This window comes from Eptesicus fuscus, chromosome 15 (assembly GCF_027574615.1).
Source record: "Eptesicus fuscus isolate TK198812 chromosome 15, DD_ASM_mEF_20220401, whole genome shotgun sequence".
NCBI lineage: Eukaryota > Metazoa > Chordata > Mammalia > Chiroptera > Vespertilionidae > Eptesicus > Eptesicus fuscus.
Window position 1 is genome coordinate 64158522 of NC_072487.1, and position 26594 is coordinate 64185115.

General features: G+C 50.8%; 1 protein-coding gene across 3 annotated transcripts in view; it reads right to left on the reverse strand.

Annotated features, from left to right (window-relative positions):
* The window catches only part of GSN (gelsolin), a 48021-nt gene that overhangs the window by 15545 nt on the left and 5882 nt on the right, over positions 1 to 26594 (reverse strand). Inside the window, exons 2-5 of one of the 3 annotated variants that reach the window (XM_028161451.2) lie at positions 21709 to 21796; positions 4682 to 4886; positions 4070 to 4224; positions 332 to 493 (exon numbers count right to left, since the gene is read on the reverse strand). In XM_028161451.2, coding sequence (XP_028017252.2) covers positions 332 to 493; positions 4070 to 4224; positions 4682 to 4877 — 513 coding nt within the window. In that variant the 5' untranslated portion in view covers positions 4878 to 4886; positions 21709 to 21796. Of the gene's footprint in view, positions 1 to 331; positions 494 to 4069; positions 4225 to 4681; positions 4887 to 6213; positions 6253 to 6333; positions 6463 to 21708; positions 21797 to 26594 lie in introns of those variants that run through there. The other 2 variants (XM_008152134.3, XM_008152137.3) reach the window with 2 other exon arrangements.

The following is a 26594-nucleotide window of genomic DNA, read 5'->3' on the forward strand; positions in this document are numbered from 1 at the left end:
TATATGTAAAAAGGTACACAAGATGTGTATATGAACACAAGATGTCAAGGAATCTATATGTCAATTGAAATCCAAGTACACTGTGCAGGAGGGCTGTGCCCATGACATGATGGCCTTAAGTCTACACGTGTGGAGGTCTATGAGTGCTGGGTACACCTGTATCTGAGTCTTTGCAGGTGTGTCTGATTCAAGGCCAGAGCACGTGTGCCTGTTGCTTTCCCTGTCTGTGTCTTTGCATGTGTTACCATAGGTTTGTCTACCTCCCTAGAGTCAAGCCTGCCAGGCCAGGAGTACCTCAGTGTCCCCTGGGAAAGGGCAGGGCAGGACTCACATTGCCCAGGTCCAGGATGAAGCAGTCGCCATTGTTGAAGCTCTCCCAGGACACGGGCACCTCAGTGGCACGGACCACACGCCGCCCTTTGACCTGGAAGAGTCTCTGCACCACCACCTCATTGGGTACCACGTGCTTGAATCCTGATGCCACGCCTCCTTTCTGTTGGGTCAAGGAGACAGGATCAGTCCAGGGAGAGGGTCCAGGGCAGCACACATGGGGGAAAGGAATAGGGTTCAGTTGAAGGAAATCTGGCCTGTGGACCAGGGGCCTTCCAGCAGATGCCATACCATTGCACCTTGCTGCCACCCCTTTGAATTTCAAACTCCACTAACAGGACTTCTGGGGCCACTTTCCTGGATCAAAAGCTGCAAACATTCCTTTCTCAAAACCAGCATTTCCCAAGGGATGTTCTAAGGAACCCCAGCCCCAAGACATTCTTCAAGAAAAGGGTCCCATGGGGGTAGAGGAGGAAGCACTTTTATAAAGGCCAGAGAAGCAGCCACCCCATCCTGGCCTCTCTTTTTTAAAAGGTTGTTTTGTGTACTAAATCTTGGTTCCAATAAATCCTCTGTATATAAATTTATAAAATAAAAGAATACTAGATTTCTAATTATTGTGGGCATGCATTTCCTAATTAACTCTCTCTGATCTAGAAAATTAGACTTGAAGAGATGAGTTAACAATATAATAAAAGCAATATATGCATAACCCATGGACACAGACAACAGGGTGGTGAAGGCCTGGGGCGAGGGGCAGACGCAGGCTAGAAGTGGTCAATGGGGGAGGGGGGAAGGGGACATATGTAATACTTTCAACAATAAAGATTTAAAATATATATATATGCAAGCTCTTAGAAGACAGTGGATCTACAAAAACGGGGCAGGAATATCTTGAAATTTTTATTAGTTACTGCTTTGTATGGTCTAACCATTAGGTGAGTAGCAACTGGCACCAAATTATTTGAACAAAATGTAATAGGTTAAATTGTTTTAAAAGCCATTTTCCAAATTAAAGTAATGATACATATATCATATATAGAGATAATTCTACATCTATATGAATATACATATATACTCCAAGAGTAGGATCATGGGGGACTTTTACTTTGAAAACCTATATTCCTATGTTTGACATTTTACAATAAGCTTGCAGCATTCTTATAGACAAATGAAGGACAAAACCTATAAAGATTTACATTTTTCAAAATGTTAAACTGTTTATAAAACAAAGAAAAATGTGGTGACTGGGGTTGTCCCCTCCACCCATTAAGCGCTGACTTCCTTATCTGAGAAATGGGAAGGCGCACGGAAAGGCTTCCAGTGACTCTGTTTCCCTTTGTGCTCCTTGGGGCCAGGGGCTTCTGGGATCAGCAGGCCCAGATTCTGTTTGAACAAAGGGTTTCAAATAACCCAGCCCTAAGGGGTCTCTAGGGTTCTGTCTGAGAGTCAAGGAGAAAAAGGAGGAGGAGGAGGAGGAGAAAAAGGAGGAGGAGGAAGAGAAAAAGGAGGAGGAGGTGGAGGAGGAAGAAGAAGAGGAGGAGGAGGAGGAGGAGGAGGAGGAGGAGGAGGAGGAGGAGGAGGGATCAACAGATTCTGAAAAGTGCAGTGACTTTTAAAAGGATTTGGGGGTTGCCGAACAAGATGAGCTAGCCAGGCCCTGTGACAGCCCTTTCTAGTAGTCGCTCCTGCCCCTCCCTGCCCCTTCTCACACACCCAGGGACAGAACTGGCACTGAGGTGCAGGCTTTCACAGGAACAAGTCTTGCATAACAAGCTCTGCTCCTTGGGATCTATAATTGATGAGGGCTCCAGGCCAAGAACCTTGGGCTGGGCCTGCCAAGCGCGGGGCAGCAGGAGGGCTTGCAGAAGGTGGAAAACAGGACCAGCCTGGGACCTCACATTTGCACCAGGAGCCAGGGCCTTTCAGGATTGAAGTCCTAAATCTGGGCCTGGGTTGGGAACCCATTCCTTAGAATATGGCCCAAGAACATCTGGGAAAAAAAACCCAGAGGATGGGGGAGGCTTGCTAGCATGCCAATTCCTAGACCGGAGGTCTTGAAATGTTCTCTGAACCAGCTCTGTGCTAGCCCTTCACACCTAGGTTTGAATCCCAGCTCCATCACTTATTAGCTATACAAGCTGCTTGACTTGTCACACAGCAGCATCAATAAGCAGACACTGACTGTTGTTACATAATAGATAAATGTTTGCTGAATAAATGCCAAATGGGGAATGTGTGAGAGCACACACCCAGCAACAAACAACTGTACAACTGGCCCAAAGCCTCGCAGTTAGAGGAGTGGCCTTAAGACTGGAACCTTAATCTCTCTGGCTCCTGGTCAAGTGCTCTTTCCACTTCCTATTCCAGGAGCTGCGAAAAGGCCAGGTACTTCTCCAGGTCAGTGGTCTGGGTCCTAACTTTCTCACCTCTCCTTCTTCAAGGTACCCTGGCACCAGAATTGGGTGCAAGAAGAAGGTAGAGCCAGACAGCTCAGCAGGAGGAGCTGTGGGCATGGGTGAACTGACAGACAGGGGGAGCTAGTAAGCTCCAGGGAATCCAGCCCAACTCCATCCAGCCCAGGGCTGAGGCCTTGTTCCCAAGACACACCCTGCCCTTTGCTATCTCAGTCTCACTAGCACTTTCCCATTATTCAATTCCCTGTGTCCCATCTGGGCAGACAGGGTCATCACCCTGTTGACACAGAGCACCCTGATGCCCAGAATGGGACAATGACTTCTATAGTCACACAACGCATCAGCAGCACAGACTTGACTGGAGAGGCAGGCTGTGTAGTGAAAAGAAGGCTGGGAGTCAGGGGATCTGGGTTCTGGTCCCAGCTCTGGGACTGACTTGCTGTGTGACCCTCGGCCAGTTGCTTAATCATTCTGTGCCACAGTTTCCCCTCCATCCCTGAAAATAAGAGCTTTGGACTCTGACATTAAGGCCCATCTGGCTATCAAAGCTTGTGACCCACTCCCTATCCTGACCAAAGAGAAACCCTGCTTTGCAAAACTCCAGCTTTTTCTGAGCCCTTCCAAGATGCCCAGCCCCATGCAAGGCATTTCCCAGCTACACCTTCACCAAATCTTCTCCCCAGGCCTGAAGGGCAGGTGTAACTGGCTCTCATGTAACCAAAGAGGAAAGGGAGGCTCAGGGAGGCCAAGTGGCTTGCCAGGAGTCACACAGCATATCAGGACACAGCCTCTCAAGGCTTGCTCTTAGCTTGGTTTTGCTCAGCCCCACCTGGCTGGGGGCTGGAGGAAAGATCTGTTGGCTCAGACTCTTCAGAGTTCAAGTTCAAGGGGGATTCTAATGAACAGAAAGAGGAATGTGATCAAGGATGTCCTTTCAAATACCTAACATGGGACCCTCTGTTGACAGGGCGTAAGATTTAAGGGATGCAGAAATAGGGCACAGCACAAGGCCAGGAGAAGCGCGAGGCTGGGTTTCCACCCATGGCCCACCCCTTTCTTCTGGGGCTAGGAAGACAACCCTGTAAAGTGATAATGAATGTTCTTATCTCCATTTTAAAATAAGGAACCAGAGGCTAAGAGAGGGAGTGTGATTTGTCCAAGATCACACAGCTAGGAAGGGTCCAGGAATCAAACCCAGGGCTGGCCAGCTCCAAAGGCTGAGCTCTGACCTATCTGCCCACATCACCCCACAAGGCTGGAAGGAGAGTGAGTCTGAATGAGCCCTGCCATTGGTATACTTATCCCTGCTGCTTAGAACCCACCTTGTATTTGAGGCCGGACTTGAAGTAGCTGAGGAAGGTGGCCGACTCAAAGCCCTGGACCTCGCGGTGCTGCACAGCCCGACCGTTCAGATAGTCATCCAGCTGCACAGTGAAGATGGCGGCCGCCCCGCTCTCGTCCTGGCTGCACTCATTGCCTAGGGGATGTCAGAGCAGCATAAGCCTGGCTTCCAGAGCCCCCAGCACTGCACTGCCTGGCTATAAAAGCTGGCCAATCCCTTGCCTTCTGTGCACCTCAGTTAACCCATCTATATAATGGGGGAGGTGGGGGCCGGACTCCATGGTCTCGAAGAGTCCTCCCAGCTCCAACACATCCCCTACACTCACCTCTTAGCCATTCCCCTGCACTCACTCAAGCTTGCTGAGCATGAAATCAGGCCTGGGAGCATCAATTCAATAGAAAACTGAAGCTCAGCGAGGGGGCAGGACTTACAGAGTCACACAGCAGAGCTGTGACAGGGACTTCAGGTTCCCGACTCAGAAGGGTAAACTGGGACCTGGCTGGAGCTGGGCCAGGGAAGCTGTAGAGGGGGTCCAGGGTCCCCAAGTCACCCCCAGTTCTGAGTGCTTGATGGGGGTGGGGTCTGGCCTCACCCAGCCAGTAGTGGAGGTCATACTGCAGGTTTCCGTTCCTCAGCTGCACCGTCTTCAGGATGACATAGGCGTCGCCTGTGAAGAAGTCTCCGTAAAGGTTGGGGGGCACGGGTACCAGGTCAAACTTCTCCACACGCCAGATCTGCAGGCCAGGCTCTTTCCCTGCCTTGAGGAACTCCGGGTGTTCTGCGGCCATGCTGCCAGACTGGAAGAGAAGGGCGGAGCCTGAGCAGGAGCAGAGGCCCTGGTGGGGAGAGAGACCCCAAGACCCTGGGGCACGAGGGAGGGTGGTTTCTAGCACCAAGAGCATCTCACTTGAGCTTCTAACTCTGCCCACCCCCGAGGCATGTCCAACTCCTTCTGCGAGCCCTGTCTCGATGTGTGAGCAAACAGGGCGGAGTTTGGGCTCCTTGGTCAGTGTTGTCTCTCCCACTCAGCTCGTTGGTGATGGGGGACAAAGGGCTCTACCTCTCTTCTTCCCTTCGTAGTGCCAATTGGTTGGGACAGCTGAGGCACAGAGAGGTGAAGTGATTCTGCCAAGGACCCCCAGCTAGGAAATGATGTAGCAGGAATTACCCCAAGCTCTAAGAGCATGGACTCTGGGACCATTTCCCTCAGAGGGAAATGGTAAACCTGGAGGTCCCCAGGGGCTCAATGTGCTCCCTTCCAGCATCCTCAGAGGCTCTTAAAACTAGAAGGGTCCTAAAAGAGATCACCACCCAACCCAACTCTGCTAATAGGGAAACTGAGGCTCAAAGAGGGGAAGAGACTGGCCCAACGTCACACAGTCTGTTTGCTTTTGCTCTTTGGAAGTGGGAATATTTCCCATGCCCCATTCATGTCCCCATCACACCCCCAAGAGGGGTCTAAATGATTTAGTCCAAGTGGTCTCCTGTGCTGTCTGCCTCCTCCCTCCTGCCCCCCAGTATCCCACCCCAATTTCCATTTCTTGTAAAAGGCAGAGAGGATGCAGCCAGGGCCTGCAGGAACCTGTTGGAGACAAGGTGGTTAAGGATGGGGGAAAGGCCATTAGACATGCAGGAGGACTAGAGTCGGAGCAGAGTGGGACTGTTAGCCTGGGGCCCAAGGTCAGAAGTCAGCACGTACAGGTCACCTGGCCGGAGGACATATCTGATGGGAAAAGTCAGAGAAAACAGAGAGAAGTCAGGCAGAGGATGGAGAAACACAAAAGGGAAACAGGAGAGAGGAGAAATCAGACAGGGCAGAGGAGCTATCAGAGAGAATAAATAATCATATTGATGATAAGCAGACAGCGGTGAGATCATACAAGAAAGAAGAGAAAATACTAGAGAGGGAGAGCAATCAGATGAAAAAGAGGAATCTGAAATGGAAGAAATTAGAAGAGGGAAGGAGACACGAAACAAGGAAAGGAGGAAACCAGGCGGCAGGATGCGTAAGAAATCAGAAGGTGGTGGCCAAGGTGAGGTTAGCCTCTAGGGAGGGAAACAGCCAGGTCAGCACGGCTCCCACCCCCGTCCACAGAAGCCCGGGAAGCAGCAAGAGATACTTACAAAACAACAAAACAGTTTGTTCATTCTAGACCTGAATTACTCCCCTTTTCCTAGCGCTGTATCTGAAAGAACTGACAATAGAGAGTTACTCCGGGAGCCCCGAGCACCCTGGGCACTCACCCGCCCCTGGGTCGCGGGTGCCTGGGTCGCCCCTCGCGACGCGGTGGCCGCCCCGGCGGGCGACGACAGCGCGCACAGCGCCAGGACCAGCGCGCCGAGCATTGCCGGCACGGAGCTTTGCGGAGCCATGGTAGCGAGGACGACAGCAGAAGACCCAGTCGACAGCCGCCCACTCCGGGTCGCCGACCTTAAGTAGCTGCCGGCCCATCCCGCCCAAGCCGGGACCGCCCCGCAGGGAGTGCCTGGGGCAGGACCCGGCCCCTGCGGACCGGCAGGGGCGGGATCTGGCCTGGATTTTGGAGACTTCGGGTTTCCACCCCGAACTGACTGGGCGTGGCCACTCCTTTACCCCAGCTCTGGGCTGGAGACCAGGCACAGGGCTTGGCATACAGCAGGAGCTAACTCGGTGCACACTAAATGGGCGCATGCATTCACGAATAGCAGAGAGCCCAGCTCAGGCTCCTGTGTGACCCACGCAAGACCCCTCCCACGTCTGCAGCTAACATCTTCAGTAGTTACTGAAGTAGTTCCACATGTTATATGAAGGCTGACACCTCAAAACATTCTTTATCCTTTACAGAGAGGAAAACTACATGCAGAATAGTCAAGCAACCTGCACACACTAGGAAATGGTACAGCCAAGATTTGAACCCAGGCAGCCTGGGTGGCCTGCCCACCTAGGCAGCATGAGCCTCCCACCAGCCAGGGGCAGACTGGACCCATGAGCCAATAGAACTCAGGGAGGGGTGGGCCGACCTTTCACCTCCTGAGAATGCAGATTCTACTTTACTCAAGACCACCCTCTTTCCTTCTTTTTAAAACATTTTTATTCTTTTTGTGTGTGTGTATTATTTAGTATTGGTTTCAGGTGTACAAAATAGTGATTAGACGATCAAAAAAGTTTTTATTCTTAAAATGGTAATTTTTATCAAGATTTAAAGTCACATATTTGTACAAAGTTGTTCCATCTCAACCCCACTTACCTCTCCCCAGGGCAACCACATCTACCCCCCTTTAGCTGATGATTTCAGGGTTAACCTTCATGTCTTAAGTAACAATCCCTGTTGCTTCTTATAGTTGTTTCTAGTTTTTTAATTTTGGTTTGTTTGGGGGCTTTTTGTTTTGTTTGTTCTAGGTTCTAGCTATTGTCCCACACACACACACACACACACACACACACACACACACACACGACCCGGAGAAGACAAGGTTTAAGTCTCTTCCCCATTCCCAGGCCCCTTTCCCATTCCTCCAGCCTCCACTCCTGAGGCATACAGTCTTCGGGTTAGAAGTGCTATTCAGACTCACCTAGTCCCGCCAACCCCTCTCTCCTCCCTCTCACCGCCCTACTGGACTCAGCTTCTCTATTTCCAAGGTCTCTTTGCCTCCCAGAATTCCTTTCCCAACTGCCTGGAAAGAGAACTGGGGAGTTGGAGACCTGGCTTTGATTCCCACCTCCACTGTGTGTAAGTTACTTTCCCTTTCTATGCCTAGTCACCTCATCTACTAAAGGGGTACAGTAGTTGCTGAGGATTAAATCAGTCTCAATGTGTGAAAATGGCCTGGCTGACAATGAGGTAAGTGGGAGTTCCCGTCCTCCTTCCCCACAGCTATAGCCACCTGTCCCAGCCCCTCCCGGATCCCAGCTTCTGTTTAGTCTGGCTCAAGTTTGCCCTCCATCCACCATAGCTTCCTTGTACTTAAGGGGGTCTGTAGGTCAGATAAAGGACTAAAGGAACACACACACAGAGAAGATGATTCAGAGTGTAAGGATTATAAGACTTCATGGAGAAGGGACTTGTAACCTGGGTGTTGAAGGACAGGAAGGCGGGAGATTAAGAAGAAAAGGCATTTTCAGAGAGGGAACAGCATGGGCAAAGGGCAAGCAAACACAAGAGCACACGCAGCGAATAACGGAGGGATCCAGTCTGAAACAAGCGAGCAAGAGAAGATGAGGCTGGAGAGGGTGGCAGGAGTCACAGGGGCCTGTCTGCCACACAGAAGACTCTACACTTTATCCCAGTGAGTGGGGTGGTGGGGGGTGTCACGGGGAGATGCTGAGTTCTCAGGGCCTGCGGAGGCCAGCTCAGGCCTAAATTCAGAGAGCTCTTCCGTCTCCATAGGCATTTCAGAAGATAAGAAAAACCCCACAGTTCTCATGTCACCTCTCTGGATAGCAGTTTGATTATCCAAATTCAAAACACACAAAGCAACCACAGATCCACGTCCTTCAGAATGACTTACAAAGGAACACAAAAATATACGTGCAAGGATGTTCACTGCGGCATTGTTTGAAGAAAACTGGAAAGGACCCAAATTTCCTGGTCACATAAATTATGGAGCCGCCATACAATGGGCCACTCTGCAGCTATGAAAACAGAACAAGTTAGATCTGGCTGTGCCTGGCACATAGTAGGCACTCAATAAGCATGGCAAGATCTCCAAGGGCAAAAAGCAAATTGTACAACTATTGGCTCCTCTCCTCTTTTTTATAAGGGTATCCGTTTTTGCAAACATCCTTATGGGGAGAATTTCCCTCTCAGATGTTGCCACGGCTGCCTTAGGCTGCAGTGAGTGGCTGGGTTGCTGGAGTCAGCACCAGGAAACATGTCAGGGTGATGAAAACATTCTAACACTGGATTATGGTGATGATTAAATAACCAAAAATCTACTAAACTTCAGAGTGCTGGACGCTTGCTTACAGTGGGTGAATTGTTATGGTATGTGAATTATACCTCAATACTTGCTTAAAAAAAAAAAAAACCTGCTGTAGGTTAAAAACTACTTACAAGTATGTATTCAATATAGTTGTTTTTTTTTATCAGAACACTGATCTAGAAATAATACATTTTTAAATATGCTTAAAGTTATGGCTGCTCATTAGACAATTTGGAAAATCCAAACAAGTAGGAAGAAATGTCCTTGTCATCCCAGCCCTCAGGCTGACCTGAGCGGGCAGCTGCCCAGTCCCTTCTTGGAGCAGTGTGTCCCTGACATCCTCAGTTGCTGATTAACAGAGGGCTACTATGGCTTGGCCTTGGCCCCAGGGGTCTGACAAGCAGTCCAGGGTCACTGGCTCTCAGGTTAATGATCACAAAGGCCCTGCAGCTTTGCCCGCCACATAGTTCTGGAGCCTGGTCCCTCAACACTGGAAACCTGGTGAAGGAGCCCTGGCCCCTGCCCCAGAGAGCCCGCAGCCTAGGAACTCGCTACAGGGCAGTGATGTGTGAGCCTGTGATGGGGGCAGCATGGTCTTATGCTGCCCCCTGCCTGAAAGAGGATGCACTCAGGAGAGTGGAGGGGATTTTGGTGCAAGAACAAGATCCCTAGGAGTAAAAGAAGAGGCTCCGGGGCTAGGCCTGGCTCCGCCACTGACTTCCTGGGTGATTCTGGGCAAGTCTCTATCTTCCTCTGGGCCTCAGGGTCTCCATTGTAAAGATGGGGTAGGCCCCTATGTTATTCCCAGCTCAGTATTCCCAGATACTGGCTTGCAACCATATCCAGAATCTACATGTCTCTGACCCTCAGGATTTCCATCTGTAAAATGGTATGGGACCAGGTCACCTCCACAGGTCCTTCCGAACTTGACGATCAAGGACCCCTGACCTGCAGGAGGCACCACATCACCCGTGGCAGCATGCCACCTCTCCTCTGGGCCAAGACATCTCTGGGAGAAGCAAGGGAGTAAAGTAGAGGGGGGTCCAAGACTGAGTCTCTTCATAGCAGGGGAAAGGGGCATTAAAGTTCCCATAAATGGAGGTTCAGTTACTTGCTCGGGGCCACTCGGCCGGAAAGAGGCATTGCTGAGATTCAAACACAAGTGCGGCTGGCTCCAGTCCCCAAGCTCAGTGAGGTCTGGGGAGATCAAACAGGACCTCCTGGCACCATCCGGCCCAGGCAGGGAGCACAGTGTCCTTTCCAGGTAAAGGGTTACAGTTGCTAAACCAGTGAAACCCAAGCCAAGCCTGGCAGCCAGGAGTCTCAGGGGCAGCCATCCCCACCACACCTTCCAGATCAGGGCAGGAGGCTGCATCAAGAAAGCCCTCTAGCCCCCCACATACCTGTGTGAGCACCCAGGACAAAGGCATGTCCCAGGAAGGTCCCCAGGCTGTGGCCACTGAGTGGAAGATGGACTGTGGCACCTATATTCTATGCCACTCCTGGGCACTCAGGTCAGGGATAGTTTTTTTTTGTCTTGGGAGGCAGCCTGGCTCTGCCACCACTCACTATATGAGCAGATCCTAGTTCCTTCCCTTCTCTGGACCTCAGAGGTCCCCTTCACCTCTGATCTTGGTTGTTCCTGGCTCTTGCCCAGTGCCAACCACACAGTTAGGCAGCTTCTCAGTATAAGCCACAGAGAGGAGTTGTACAACCCACATCCCTCCCCTGTAGTTGGTCCCAAGACCCCCACAACTAGCTCCTCCTTGCACCCCTCTGGGACCTCAGGTTTGTCTCTGGACCTCCCAAGGCAGCTACAAGAGTCCGGAAACAGCGGCCTCACCCTCCGCCCCCAGCCACAGTGTACAAGAAGTCTTGGCCAGCCTAGGAGACACCGCCCTGTTCTTTTCTCTTCACCCCAAACACTGTTGTTCTTGATTTCTGAGAAGCCGGTCACTCATGGGAAGCCCTCTCGCGGAGCTTGTTTGCCTTCTGGCTCACGGCTGTTCTCTCGGTGCTCCCGCCCGTCTGGCTGGGATTTTGCTAATTAGGACAATGGTCAGTAAACAGAGACGCCAGTTATGAAACCCAGTGAAACTGGACAGGACTTCAGTGAGGTCTGGAGAGCCCCATGGACTCAGAAGGAGGCTTGTTTAAGAATCTGGGAGACTCAGTTTCTGTGACCAGGGCCTGTTTCCTTATCTTTAAATTGGAATGATGCCTAGCTCACAGGGCAGCAAGGAGGCCCAAGGCCCGACACACAGTATGAGCTCCCCAACAGTGAGTCCCCTTCTTCCTGAACTGTCTGGTTTCTTTGCAGAGGCCTTTGTTCAGCCCTGACACACCACATGACAGCAGTGGGGCAGGAGAAAGGTTAGACTTCACAGTGAGATTCTTGAGATCAGGTCTGGGCTGTGTTTCCTGGGGCAAATTACTGTCCCTCTCCGAGTCTTGGGCCACTCATTTGTAAATAGCTAGAGTGATGCCCAGTTGCAGGACAGTTGGGAGCTCTGGAGAGAGACTGCTGGAGTCCACTACACACAGTAGGACTCATTAGCAGCCTTAGTCCATCCTCTCTCTGTAGATGATGACACCAAGAACGAGAGCGTGACTTCTCAGAGTCACATGCAAGTACTTGGAGGAACAGAGCTGGGACTCAGGTCTCTTGGCGACCAGGCCAGAGCTGAGGCCTGTCTCCATGACATGATAGGGCTCACTGGAAGGGCCAGCTGGACCTCTATGTTGGCACAGTCTGTTCCGGGTGTGGACAGCTGTCGGGGGGACAGCCAGCGGGGCTTGGCTCAAGACACCTCCAGGAAGCCAACTATCCCAGGGACCAGAGCCACTGGCCCTTTCCCAGCTTCCGGAGGCAACCCCACATAGTGCTGAGAGCCAGGGCAGGACATTCAGAGGAGGCCAGACCCCACCACTTCCTGACCCTGTGCCCTGGAAGCAGCCAGATTTGGTGATGGGTGCAAGCCCAGCACCCTGCCTGCCAGGGCCCACTTTACATTCTGTCTCCCCTTTCCTGGGGGAGGAGCTGGTCCTGGAAGGGTTGGGCCAGCAGCTGCGCTGCAAATAGCTTCAAACAAGTAGCCTAGCCACTCTGGTACCCTGTAGCCCACCAACAGGGGAGCCCAGGCACAAACACATCAGCAGCAAGTCACGGAGGCCCAAATGCAGGTGTTGTGGCTGCAGGACCAGTAGAAGACGGAACAGAATCTCCACCAGCAAACCTCCTGGGAAGACAGGGCCTAAGATGCCCCAGCCAGAGCCAGCAGGAGCAGGAGCCCAGGAGGCAGCTCCCTGCGCCACAGAGGAAGGGCTTTCCAAGAGGGAGGAAAACAATGTGCATGACTAGAAGGAGCTCCCTCCAGGAAAATCTGGGTTGAAGTCCCTGCCTGACCCACCACTTTCTAACTGTGTGGTTTGAGCAAGTCCCTTCTGCTCTCTGAGCCCCCATTTCTCATCTGTAACATGGGGATTATAATGCCTCCCTAGGGTTGCTGTGGGAATTTTACCAGGTAAATACATTTGGGCTTAGCACAGAGCTGGGCAAAGTATACACCTACAAAGGAAACTATGATCGCTGTTAGCTGGGGGCTTGGGTAAGTTCTCTCTCTGAGACTCAAGTTCCTTAGGTATAAAATTTCTCCAAGGCAAGAGGAAAGGATTGAATAAATGTGAAAGATCCTAGGACCATGCCTGGCAGAAAATAGATGTTCAAAATGCCAGTTTTCTTCCCCAGGAGCAGGGGCTGAGCCTCTGTAAGCTCAGGATGCCAAAAGTGACCAACAGGGGGAGGGGTGCCTCACCTTCCAGCCTAGAGAATACAGGGAATGTCTGGATGAATTTGGATAGAGCCCAAATCCCTACCATGGAGGGGGGGATGCGGGACTTGGCAAACAGGCTTTCTGCAGAATTTCAATTTCCTTTCTGTAAAATGGGGCGATGATTCCTACCCTGTGGGGTGCCTGGGAGCCCTGGGCACTGTGCTTGGCACACAGCAGGCACTCAATAACCATAACGTCCAAAGGTAAGCTCCCAGGCCGTGCACACATACAGGTCACACCCCTCATACCCACCCCCGAGCTCTACCTCTGTGTTCCCATATCCAAAACTGGGGAAGGCTGGAGGGTCCCAACCAAGGCCCAGAGCCCAGGGTAGTGGCTGGTGCCAGGGATGGGAAGGAACCTCAGGAGAGAACCTCAAACCAGAATCTAAGGAGCCTGCCTTGCCTCCCATCCCCTCCTCGAGTCTCTCCTGACGACACCCTCTCCTCTCCTCCCGTCTACTCCCACCCAAAAGAACAAAGGTTTTGGAGTCACCATCTGAACCCAGCCTTGCCACCCACTACCTGGGTGACCCTGGGCAAGTGACTCAACCTCTCTGAGCCTGTGTCCTTGGGTACAGAGTGATGAGACTATGTCACAGGCTTGCCAGCCCTTGATACTAGTAAAAATCAGTTACAGGAAAACTCCAACTGTTATAGCATGATTAGAGATTCGTTGCAATTGCTCTCAAATTCTTAACTGCAGTAGAATTTCCAGAGTTTCAAAGATATTTGTTATTGTTACGAATCCTTTCCCTTTTAGTAGGATTTTAAAGTACTCTCCCCTCTTAAATATAAACAGAAGTATGGCACTGGAATGCTTTTGTTCTTTTCCAAGCTCAGAGGACAATCGTATCCAGATGGAAGAAGTAAATGATCCAGCACACAAAACAAGCCTGGCACACGGTAGGGCTCCAAAACGTGTGGTCTTCTCTCCCCAGGTGTGCTCCCACTTCACCTCCATTCAGGCACCAGTCACCAGCATCCTCCTCTGGGTGTCCAAGTGCCTGAACCTCTGGGGCTTCCAGAACCCCCTGGGACACTCTTAGAGGCAGGGCCTAACCAGAGTCAGCCATCCAGGACTACACATAAGGGCTGAGGCCAGAGCTGCGATGCTCAACCCCACGCACCCCCTGTTTCACATTCGCTTCCCACCCCACAACCCAGCCACTGTCCTGTTTCTGGGTCCCCACCTTTCCTCTGGTCCCACTGCACCAGATTCCTCACGGCCTCCGACTCTCCCATTATACCTAAAGATTGTATTATTTCCTATATAAGACCTTTCCACAGTCCCCAGTGCGTACTGAAAGCAGACAAGACTCCCCAGCCTCTTGCAGCCTCATCACCTGCTGATCCCCCATCAACAGCCTCCACTCCACCTAACCTTGCCTCTATACAGCCTCAATTTCCTGCCTCCAGGAGAGCTGGAGTCTAGACTCCATCCGCCTCTGGCTGTATGTGACCATGGGCAAGCTCTTGGTCTCTCTGAGTCTCAGTCTCATTGGGGGCGCTTGTGCAGATGAGACAAGATAAAGGAGTGAGTGCCAGGAGGGCTCAGGAACCACCAGCCTGCTAAACACTGCCTCCTCCCTGCACCTCCACCCCAGCAACCCCAGTGGCATTGCTGGCTCTCTCCGCTAAGCTTTTTCTCCTAAGCACTGGAATGCAGTGTTTACAGCCAGCAGCAGCAGCCAGGGAGGGGAGCAGGAGGGAGGATGGCTTACAGGAAAATTACCGGGCTCTGGCCCTAGTGCTCACAGCTGCCTCTGAAAGACAAGGATCTGGGGGCCTGGCAGGCTCTTCCTCAGCCATGCACTTGGCCCCAAGCCTTGAGCTCCGTCTCAGCTGGTGGGATGATGGGATGTACTCTGGGGCCCAGTCCTCTGGTAGACACATACTCTTTGGCATCAGAGACAGGGAGGAGGAGGAAAAACATATATGGGTGTTTGTGAGAAGAGAAAATTGGATTTTGCCACTGCATGCTGGGGCCCCAGGCACTGACATGAAAAGGGTCTCTTTGTGCCCATTGTTGAAGCTCAAGCACTATACCCTGGGTACCATGTCCCCATGTACCCTGTCCAGCATCACATATGCCATGCATGCTCTCTATGCCCCATACCAGGCCCTGGGTTCATCATACCTTGTGTGCGTGACTACCCTGATGCATGTCCCATGTCCTGTGTCCCATGTCACTTATTCCTTGGATCCTGCTCCATGCACCATGTCACATCCGGTACCTGATGCACTCTGTACTACATGCCATCTTTTGAATCCGGTGTCCACTGTATCACATCCTATCCCTTAAAAGTGTGTGCCCTGAACCTTGTCCTGGGCTCACAAATGGTATTTCTTGAGCCATGATTCCCATCTTCAGGTGACGGTTAAGGAAGGCAAGCCTGGAGATAGACGCCCACCCCTACCCACCATTACCTATGCAACCTGGGAAAGTTACCTCCCTTCTCAATGCCTCAGTTTCTCCAGCTATAAAATAAGAATGATATTGGCACTCACCTAATAAGTGCTGTTATGGGAATTAAAAGAGATAGTACATTTAAGGTGCTTAGCCCAGTGCCTGGCACAGCGTGAGTCTGTAAAATGTTTGCTAGTGCGATGTCCTGGTACCTGTACTATGTCCCAGGTACTGCATGCCAGGCTCCCACTCCCCAGCTCCTGCCATATATCACACACTCTACCACATCAGTGAAATTCAAACAATAAGCTTTAAGGAGGATAGTTTTCCCTCTCCTACAAAGGAGAAATCCAAGGCTCAGAGAGGGGCAATCATCTGCACGAAGTCACACAGCCAGAAAGGGTGAAGCTGGGAGGTGCACACAGGGCATTCAGAAAGACAGGACAGATTGGTGACGGGCTACGGGGTGGGTGTGGAGATTGTCAGCAAGCAGGCACAGCTTCTTGAGGGGTGGTAGAAATGTTCTCAAACGGAATTGTGGGAATGGAGGCACAACTTTGTAAATTTATTAAAAATCACTGAATTAATTAAACTGGGTAAATATATGTATATAAATTATACATAAGTTTACTTCACCAATTCATGTAAATTACACTTGAATAAAACTGTTTTAAAAAGGAAAAAAGCCCATGCACTGCCCATGCACCACTCGGACAAAGCCTCCAGCGAGGCATGGCTCTGTGAGTTAGTGGAGACAGCCCGCAGAGGCTGGCAACCACTCTGAGGCCCTGCCGGGGGTGGCCTTGAGCAGCTGGGTGCCCAAACACCTCTGCAGATCAGGTGTGCAGCAGAATCACGCGGGGAGTTCCAGAAAACCGAGATTCCCAGGCCCCACGCCCAGCCTCTGAGGGTAGGTCAGGGTGGGGCCCAGGAAATCTGGGATTCTGCGGCTCAGGCTGGACTGGAAACCATTTACCAAAGCCCAACATCTCCTTTCACACTTGCAGAAACTGAGGCCAAGCAATGGGAGAGCCAGGGCTGGAATTGGGGGCCCCCTTCCTTGTCTTTCCTCTCCTTCCCCTCCTCTTCTCTCCCCCACTCCATCCTGGCCCTTAGCCTCCTCGGGTGACTCAGGGCTCTGAGTCATCCAGTGGCCCCACAGAGGAAACTTCTTAGGAAAAACAATCCCCAAACAAAGCTTCCCCTGATCTGGCGAACAAAATAGGCCCAAGGGGCTAAGAGAGGGAGGAGAGGAGAACACAGGGTGGAGTTGGAGGCCAGGACCAAGACCTGGTCTCTCCTCTTGGCCACTGACTTGTGTGGGGCCTTAGAGACAGTGCTTCACTGTACTGAGCCTTGGTTTCCCCACCTGTAAATAGTACCATAATTGCACAAAGAAGCTCATTATGGACCAGGGAACATAAGTACTTATAAGCTTTGTCTTGTTGACAATGCTTTCCCAAAACCCATAGGTAGCATCATTTCCATTTTACAGATGGGAAAACTGAAGCTCTAAAGGTTCAGACCAAGGATGACTATTAGGAAGTGCAGGGCAAAGTATGAATTAGGACTATCTGACCTTGAAGTCTTACTTTCATGCCTACACACCTTTGAAACACATGTGCTGCGCAGAGTGGCATGCAGGTTGCATTTCATTAAACATGTCAAGTGAATGACCACAGAAGGTGCTCAACCACAAGTGCCTTGCTCCTTTTCTTCCTCTGAGTCGGGTCGTGCCTCAGGACTTCCTGGCCCCGTGGACAGCACACGTGAACTCGGGTATCACTCAGGTGATACAAGCAGGGAGCACCCAGGACCTGACAAGCCACAAAGGAGGAGCATTTGAGCAGAGGCTCAAAGAATGAGCGAAGGTTTGTTTTTGGGAAACTGGGTACAGGCAAGTCAGGTGGAGAGAACAGCAAAGGCTCAGAGATGTGGCTCACACTGGAAATACAAACACTGAGGAGGTGTGCCTGGGGTGGAGACCTGGGCATGTGGGTGAGGAAGGCCTAGTAGGAGTCCTGAACTGATCTCAGACAGGGAGGATTTTTAAACAGGGAGAGAACAGGATGGGAACTGGTTTCATCTCTGTAGAGGGCCTGCTGCAGGCAGCTAAACTGGGAGTCAGGACTGGGACTTCCCCTGAGGCCTCCCTAGAGCCCCACCTCCCAGCAGGCTTCAGGGACCACCCAGATCCCTCACTACTCACCCATGGGTCAGAATTGCCCCCGAGGGCCTCTTCCCCGTCCATAGCTGGGCTGGGCCGAGGGCAGGCAGGCCTCTCCTGACCACATCAACCTAATCACATCGGCCTATAAATAGGAGCCTGTGGCTTTGGTCTGAAATAACTGTGCCAGGTCCAACTCCACAGATATCACATGGGCACACACAGCTCTGGAAATGGTCCTTCTCCTTGACACACTTAAAAACCAAAACTTCCTCAGGAAACCACTGCTCACACTCCACTTCTACATTTCAACATGAGGCAGTGGGCTGGGGCAAGAGCCGCCCACCTACTGCTTATTACTGAAAGTGGGCCTTGTGACTGCTTCTCTGCGTCCCACTCTCTGGGGACCCACAGCAAGCTACCACCTCTCTCTGGGCCTGTTTCCCAAAATGTAAACTAAGGAGGTTGGATGATATCCTTAAGGCCTTTGTAGTCAGGATGCTCTCTGGAATGGTCTGGGGAGCCCCTAAACCCAAAATGCCTACTCCATTGTTACCCCTCCCCCAGCTGACTTGAAATTTTAATTATCCGCATTTTAAAAATTAGAATTGCAATACATATTGGAGCCAGGAGAAATGAACAGGTCCAATCCCTGCCACTAAAGGGCTGGCTGACCTTGGATGAGTCACTCTCCTCTGGGCCCCAGCCATGAGATGAAGGTGCTGGCAAGACAATGCTCAAAGTCTATGACTTTTTTAAATTTAAAACTGTTTTGTTTAGTGTTAATGAGAACCAAGATAGGCCAGCCTTGTGCTGAGAGCTGCAGCTAAAGAGACAAATAAGATCTCATCCAGCCCTCTGAGCCCAGCCGGGCCAGACCCCAGTGTGGGAAATGTAAAGGCATTTCCAAACCCCTCAGAGTCCCATTAGAGGCCTCCTCAGGGCTGCAGGGAACACCTTGTTCTCAATTCAGATTACAGATTTTATGGCTGCAGAGAAGGACTCCCCAAAGGGCAGATTACGACATGGTCTGAGCCGTTAGCAACCAATGGGGAAATAAAGATAAAAACAGCCATCCCTATGCATCAGGCATATGCTTAGGACTTGAGTTCCCCATCACTCAATCCCCAACGACCCTATGATCACCCCCATTTCACATATGAGGAAACTGAGGCTGAGAGGGGTTAAGAGACATGTCAAGGGCCACAGTGCAAGCCAAGCCAGAGTGATGCTTCAGGTTCATCCTGTTTGCTTCTGGAGCCCAGTATAGTATAACCAAACCTCAGTGCTGCAGTAAAACAACACAGGGCAGCTCCCATGATTTAACCAATGGGGAAACAACCCAACAAGGGCTGGGGACAGAAAGGGATTGAGTGTTTTACTGTGTTTGTGTATAGGTGAGTGGGAGTGACAAAGAAGGCTTCACCTAGTGATACTCATTCTTTCCAACCAGCGTACAGCGTTAACCCCTCTGATCCACCCTTCCTGCTCAAATCCTGTCAATCAAGCCACTTCCAGCTGAAAATGCGTCCATGGCTTCCTGGCACCCAGAGGATCCACACCTGACATTCAATGCCTCTCCTAGCCCTGCACTCCCTGTTATCTCCTGCCACTCCCCACCTCAACCCCACACTCCTGCTGCAGCAGCACTGCTCACTAGGCCCCAAGCACAGTGGCTTCAAGTGGCCAAACCTTTGCACATGTGACTGCCTGAAAGTCCGACGCGCCCTCAGCCTAGTGCTTGACTCAGGAGGAAAAGGCCTCCCTGGCTCCTCTGGGACTTATCCCAAAGACTCCAGGCTCAGCCACCACAATTCTGGATCTCCGAGGGCAGGGCAGGTCTGATTCATCGCCCCTCTCCATTCAGAAGCTCAGCAATGAAAAAAATGCAAGGAGCCCAGAGAATGCTGGGAAGTGCGCATTTGCCAAGATTGCCCAAGACCAAGCCTCATCTGAGGCACAGCGTCAGAACGCCACAGTGTGGAAGGACCAAACATTACACCTTTGGGGTTTATTAGCGTGGGACTTGGGTCTATCTCTTTCCAGGGTTCTAATAATGAAATTTGGGCAAATCTCTCCCTTACTTTAAAATTTCCCAGCGGCTTAGGATAAAATCCACACTCTAACCAAGGCCCAGCGGCTTAGGATAAAATCCAAACTCTAACCAAGGTCCCCAAGGGCTTGCATGACTAAGGTGCTATATGGTCTCCAGGCCCTTGTCCCACCAAGCTCCCTTCCGTTAGGTCCCCAACAACTCCACAAGGGACCTCCTGTCTCAGAGCCTCGGCATACTGTTCCCGCTGCCTGGGTGCTCCTTCCCCTGCTCACACAGCACCTTCCATTCCCTCTTTAGGTCTGGGCTTTTCAGGGAAGCCTCCCTCATCTGTCCAGATAGAATTCCATCACACCCACCCAATCCCATATGCGCTCATAACCCTGGTTGTCTCCTTTATGGCTGAAGAAATAAATTTGCTATGTGTGTAATGACTTACTGTAAGACCCAGGACTACAAGATCACGAGGGATGGAAAAACCTTGCTCTCCAACACCCAGTCAAGGCCTCAATATGTCAAGTGAATACACCCATGAATGAGTGAGTAAGTGAACGAACGAGTGGACCTACAATGTAACTCAAGACAAGATGGTGGTCAGAATCCTGGTGAACATTAGAGACAGAAAAGCAGAGTCCAGAGAAAGCCAGGGAAATGGAGATAAACTGGATGGTGCAGCCTCCCAGAAGCAAAGAGGGGAGAGAGCTTCTTGAATGTTCTCAACTGCTCCAAGGAGGTGGTACATGGAGATCTGAGGAAACACCACGGGATTTGGACAAGCAGGAGCTCAATGGGGCCTCTTTGGTTGAACTCAAGTTCAGCAGAAGTGGGCATGAGGTGGGCACAGTGCGGGGGCTGAGCCAGCCAAGCTTAGTTAACAGGTACTCATCTGGGCCTGAGCCAGCCTGGCCCTGCAGGGACTGCACAAGTGGGGAAAGCAGAAGACAGGTCTGTGTCATTGTCACCAACAGCATGAACAGAGAGTAACACTCTTTGGTGACAGATTAGTTAAAGGCAATTCAGCTTTAGGAGCTGGAGTGGTCAGGGCTCAGTCCCAAAAGCTGGAGCTGTAGAACCAAGACCGGCCCCCATCCCTCCACTCTGGGCAGCATCAGGGCTGCTCCTTGCTCAGCAGAACAACAGGCTTCGGCTGAAGTGGGACAAGTCCCCTCTCTGGGCCTGGTGGGCCTTCTAGGAACCCTGGCTTTGAGGACAAAGCATTCTGGAGACCATCAGAAGGCCCTTTCATCTCAGCTTTGGGAAAGAGGAACAGCTCTGTCTGTGGTCGCTGTCACCCCCTGAAGTCAGCTGGGCCACCAATGAGTAAGCCTGTAGGCATTCAGCCCCTTCTCTTTTTGGCAACCAAGGATGATGTCATGAGCTGGAGGGTATTTTCCAGGCTCTCCAGATCCTTGCTGTTAGAAATTCACTTCCTTTCCAGCGTTAGAAGCTAGGTTAGTTCCCTAGCAGGGATCCTTCCTGTTTCACAGCTCACAAAGCCCTTCAGCATCTACGAGCTTGTGCAGTCTTCACTACAACTTGCAAGGTGGGTGCAGGGGAGACCCACACACCCATTTTTTTAGGCAGAGAAACCGAGGCCCAAGCTGGGAAGTAACCAGGGTCTCCTGCTTCTGGAGAGAAGACAGAAAAAGCCCAGGACTCGGCACCCCACCCCTTGGATCTCAGCCCACTTCAGCAGGTCACTTGGGAGGGTCACCTGGGAATCCCGATAGCCAGGTGGCCCCACCCTGCCAGCCCTGCCAGCGGTCCCCAGGTGGCGCTGACTCATCCCCTTCCCCGTGACTCACACTCCTCAGGTTCTCCTCCTCCAGTCAACAAGCAGAGACTTGGCAGCCACACCCCAGATTCTCTCACCTCCTGTGGAGAATCCGTGCATCTCCTTTTTCCTCAGGGAAATCCACCCTCTTACAAAAGAGCCAAAAGAGGCCTTTGACAGGGAAAGCAACTGACATACAGTCACACAGCCAGCAAGCAGCACAGCCAGGTGGAGGCCCAGGCACCCTGGCACCCAGCCTAGTCAGTCCTTGCCTCTTTCTCACAGGATCACCCTTGCCCGGTCGCCCTCTCAAGGGCAGGTGAGAAGCAAATGAGGTAATGGGCAGAAATGTACTCAGAGCTTAACTAGAAACACCTCAGAAACTACCTTTGAATCCACTATGGCAACCAGCACTGCTCCCACTGTCCTCTTCAGACTTCCCGAGTTTAGGAGGACTCGGGGTCTGCACTACTCGACCTACCTTGCAGGGCTCAGAGGCTGAAGGGGGCTGTTCCAGGGGCAGGTGCTGGGACCACGGCAAAAGCTGCACAAGCAGGTGTCAGCACCACCTGTAAATAAAGGACCAAGACTCTCAGTGTCAAGGGCTCAAGGTCATCTGGTCAAATCAAAAGCGTCCACTTCTCTCCAGCCCCACTACCAGGGTCACACAGCCCCTATTTGCACACCTCCAACAATGGGGCACTCACTTCCTGCCAAGGCTTCAAGACCTTCTATTGGAGAGTTTGGCTGGTTTAAAAAAATTGTCATTAGGGTGTGCTAAAATCTCTCTCTGCGGTCACCCAGGGACAGGTCTGTCATCCTGTTTCCCAGTGGCTCTTTGGGGACTTGAAAACAGTGGTCCTGGGCCCTCAGTCTTCTACAAGTTATACAGCCCCTTTCCTCCAGCTTTTCCTGAGACCAGGGTGTCCTTTCCCTTACTCTTTCCCTGATCTACTCCAAATAAATCCTGTCCCTCCCAAAATAATTTTTTTAAAAAGACCCAGAATTAGACATTCTAATGAGTTCTATCCACAGCAAGCAAGCTCACCTCTATCATTCCAGATATCATGCCTCTATTAATCCAGCCTAAAGTCCCATTAGCATTTAAAGTAATCCCACTGCATGAATGAATTCAGCTTATAACCCTTACAATCAACTTCAGAGCAGTGGTTGAGGATTCTGGAGGTAGACACGAAGGTCCTTCAGTTAACTAACTATGTAGCTTGACCACGTTACTGCACCTCTCTGAGTCTCAATTTCCTTCTCTGTAAAAAATGGATTATGTTAGAACCCACTCCACAGAGTCATTATAAGGACTAAATTAGATAAAATATGTCAAGGGTTTTGAACAGTGCATATATTTACTCTGATTATTAATTAAATCCTAAGTCTTTTTCTAGAAATTGTATCTTTCTCATCCTGAACTTGTGTAGTTCAGGGACCCAAGTTGCTTACCTGCCATAATCCTACCTGTATGGCTAAGTATCATTCTATTCTTGCAAGACTGTGTTATCAGTACCTGGTGACAGGTCTTTCTCTGCCATCAGACAGACTATGAGCTCCGTCAGACTGCTTTGCCTCTGAAGCTTTGGCTCTGGCACATGGCCTGGCAAACTGCAGACCACTGGCTATATGCTAGGTGACTGAATGAAGGACCAGACTATGTGGGTTCTAGGGTTGAGCAGCCCAGCCTCCCAGTCCCTCCTTCTATCCCCCGGAACACAAACACACACACACACACACACACACACACACACACACACACACACCTTTCATGGACAACCTCATGTCCCACAGTCCCAGTCATCTGCATCCAGGGACAGCTAAGTAAGCTGGCTCCTGCCTACATTGGAAAAATTCTCTGCCCTAACCAGCTTCTCCAAGCCAAAGAGAGAGCGCAGGTTCCCAAATGGAGCAAGGCCCTACAGGCTCCTGGGATTCAGACACAAAAGGGGCCTTGTTCTCAGCTGACATTAAATGGCCCAGACATTCCTGATGGATTTCTGCATTGTGAGTGGCACGGGTGCACAGCAGGAGATCTGGAAGGAGGCTGGACCCTTATCTGGGCCCTAGGTCGGTATTAAATGCCACCTCTGTGGGCCTTCCATGTAGGACAGATCAAAGCAGAGCTGGGTTTTGTTGTTCCTGCCAATGATTAATGACCTTTCACTTTCTGTTAACTCTGTGAGAGAATGAGACTTTCAAATCCAGCTCCCCTCTTTTCTACAAACCTCCAAATCACACCTTCATCCTCACTGGCGGTGCTACAATTGTTCCCAAGTGCATCCTGTTCCTCCCCCAGTGCTCCCCATCTCAGCAGCAGCACCACCACCCACCACTCACACTAGGCCAGACACCAGGGCACCGCTCTTTTCAACCTCCCCTTCTCTGTCACTCTTGCCTCCAACACCATTGAGTCCTTGCATCCTCTTCTCTCCCCCTCCCCTCAACTGCCAACATCTTGGTCTAAGTAATATCACCTCTCACCTAGATGACTGCAATGCTTCATAACTGGTCCTCCCACTTCCTCTCTCCTTCCCTAAGTGCAGTCTCCTCAGAGCAAGCCCAGACCATGTCACTCCTTGGCTCAGATTCCACCATGGCTCCCTATGGCCCCCAGATAGTCCAAGATCCTTAACACACTATTCGACATCATGTATGATCTTCCCCCTGCCCCCACCATAGCCCCTGGAGCCTCAACTCTCACCAGTTCCTGTCTCCCCACCACCCCTACACACACACACACACACACACACACACACACACACACCCAAGCTCCAGCCAGACAGCTGCACTCTGTTCCTTAATTCCTCGTCTAATCTTCGCACAGACTGCTTCCCCTGTTTCAGAACTCTTTCTTCTTTTCTTCTTCCACTTTGATCAAGCCCAGCTTTCCTCCCGGAAATCTTCTTGGACTCCCCTTCCCCTTAGAGGTTGAGCTCATCTGAGATCCCACAGGCCTCTTGTCTTCCCTGTCATACTGTATTATGATCTGTTTCCAAGTAGCCTCCCCCATTAGACTAAGATCTGCTCCCTTGTATCCCAACACCTAGCCTAGGGCTGGGGCCACAACAGCTCAAGATTCACTAAAGGAAGAAACTAGTGAATCATGCGTGTAAACACACTCATGCACACCTTCACACAGAGCTGGCTAAGAGTGCAGGTGCTGCCATCTATAGGCTAAAAGAGCATTGCACTCTTTTCTAGCATTTGGGCACAGGGAGCCCCAGAGTTTTAAAATTGGCTGGGTTTAGAATTAGAATTAGCCCCAGCTAACTACAAGTTGGTCTGTTTTCCATTTTGGACTTAAAAGCTGCAGCAACTTAAAAACAAGGTCCACAAACCGCTGACTCTAGTCCATCGCCCACACACCCCAGACAGAGCCATAAAGAGAGGCGGCTCCTTCCGGCATTCAGATCCCAGCCCAGGCTTGCTAAGTGGCTGTTTGATGAATTACATCTTAGAGCATAGGGAGAGGAGGCACTTTCTAACAGTCAGAGCTGCCCACCAGTGCAAAGGCTGGTCTTCAGGTAGAGAGCTCCCCATTAGTGAAAGTATGCAAGCTCCCAGGAACCCCATCTGTCTAGAAGGTGACCACAGAGGAGCTTTCTGCCCTGGGGTGTGGGGTAGGGGTGACTGGAGCAGAAGTGTTTTTCTCCTAAAAGATTGCTCCCAGCTCACGGGGAGGACCTTCAGATTTGATGGGAGAAACATGGTATCTGACCAATAATGCCAGAAGGGTTCAAACGGCCACCCAGTGAGAACAGTTAGCATTTCTTGATCACTTGCCAAGTGTTAAACTCTGACATACATCATCTCGCATCCTCACAATAACTCTGCCAGGCAATATCACTGTCCCCATGTGGTGAAGGACGGGCAAAGCTCAGAGAAGTGAAATTATGTGCTGACAGTCACACCACGAAGGTCTGGGCGAAAGTTCCTTCCGAGTCAGGCTGCCTGCCCTACATCTTGGTCTGACTAAATTTCAAGATATGAGGCCAGGCCTCTTGCTCACTAGAGAAAAACATAAAGCTGTGGTTACTCTAGATCAGGGGTTAGCAAACTTTTACTGTAAAGGGCCAGGCAGTAAATATTTTTAGGTTTTGCAGGCCCCATACCTTCTCTTTTGCATATTCTTCCTGGTTTGGGTTTGGATTTTTATTTTGTGTACATTTTTTTAACAACCTTTTGAAAATGTAAAAACCACTCAGCTCAGAGGCATGCAAAAACAATCTAGGGGCTCCCCAGGGCTATAGTTTGCAATCTATAGGTTGAAATTGCTGTTTACAGTCTTAAATATAAAAACTTCAGGTGGAAATGTTTAAGCCAAATGCTAGGTCCTACAGCTGTATTTCTCCCCCCTCAGATTGCTTCCTACTGAGTCACGCTCTCTTAGAGAAGAGCTGGCCCTACTTTGCTGCGATATTAGGCAGCAAAATATTTCAAGGGCTGTTCAGATTCTAGAAACTCATAGCTGTGGACCAAATAGTTCGACTCAGTGTTTGGGAAGAGAAGAGGGAGGCACATACAATGGGTAGGAAGAGCCTCAAAGATAAGACATTAAGAGATCTGGGGGCCCTAGCTGGTTTGGCTCAGTGGTCAGTCTGCGTACTGAAGGGTGCCAGGTTCGATTCTGGTCAAGGGTACATGCCCGGATCGCAGGCTTGGTCCCCAGTGGGGGGAGTGCAGGAGGCAGCTGATCAATGATGTTTCTATCTCTCTATTCCTCTCTGAAATCAATAAAAATACATATTAAAAAGAAGAAGAAGTAAGGTCACTATCTTTAAAAAAAAAGAGAGAGAGAGAGAGAGATCTGTGGTCTTGTCTGAGCCCTGAACAGGGATTTAGACTCTTCCTGTGCAAAGTGGAGGGAAACTGGTTAGGTTTTTGCTGTGTGCTTCAGGAAACTCACTTGCCATCTCTGAGCCTGAGGATCCCCAGCCATGAAGTAAGGGGTTGGGGCCAGGCGATTCCCAAGGTCCAAACTCTAAAGGTTGAAGACCGGAAACTGTTTTGAGGTGAGAAGGGAGTCAGGAGATTGGTCTTCAGCTGAGGGTCACCACAGTCACAACAAAGTCAAGGGGACACAAAGTCAAGCCCTTCCGCTCTAAGCACAGAGGTAGAGCAGTGACCTGGCTTAAGCTCAAGGTCTTATGGCAAGTGCCAAGCAGAAACTAGAATGAGAACCAGCGTCTCTCTACCTCTTCAGCCCGGATCTTAACCGTTATATTCTACTGATGCTGAACTGTGCAAATGCATTTGCTAAAAGAATGAATGAAGTATGATATTTCCGTAAATGGTCCCTGAGCTAGAATTTTGATAACCAGCTTCTGAGGCTCCCACAAAGTCACCCTCATGCATGGCTGG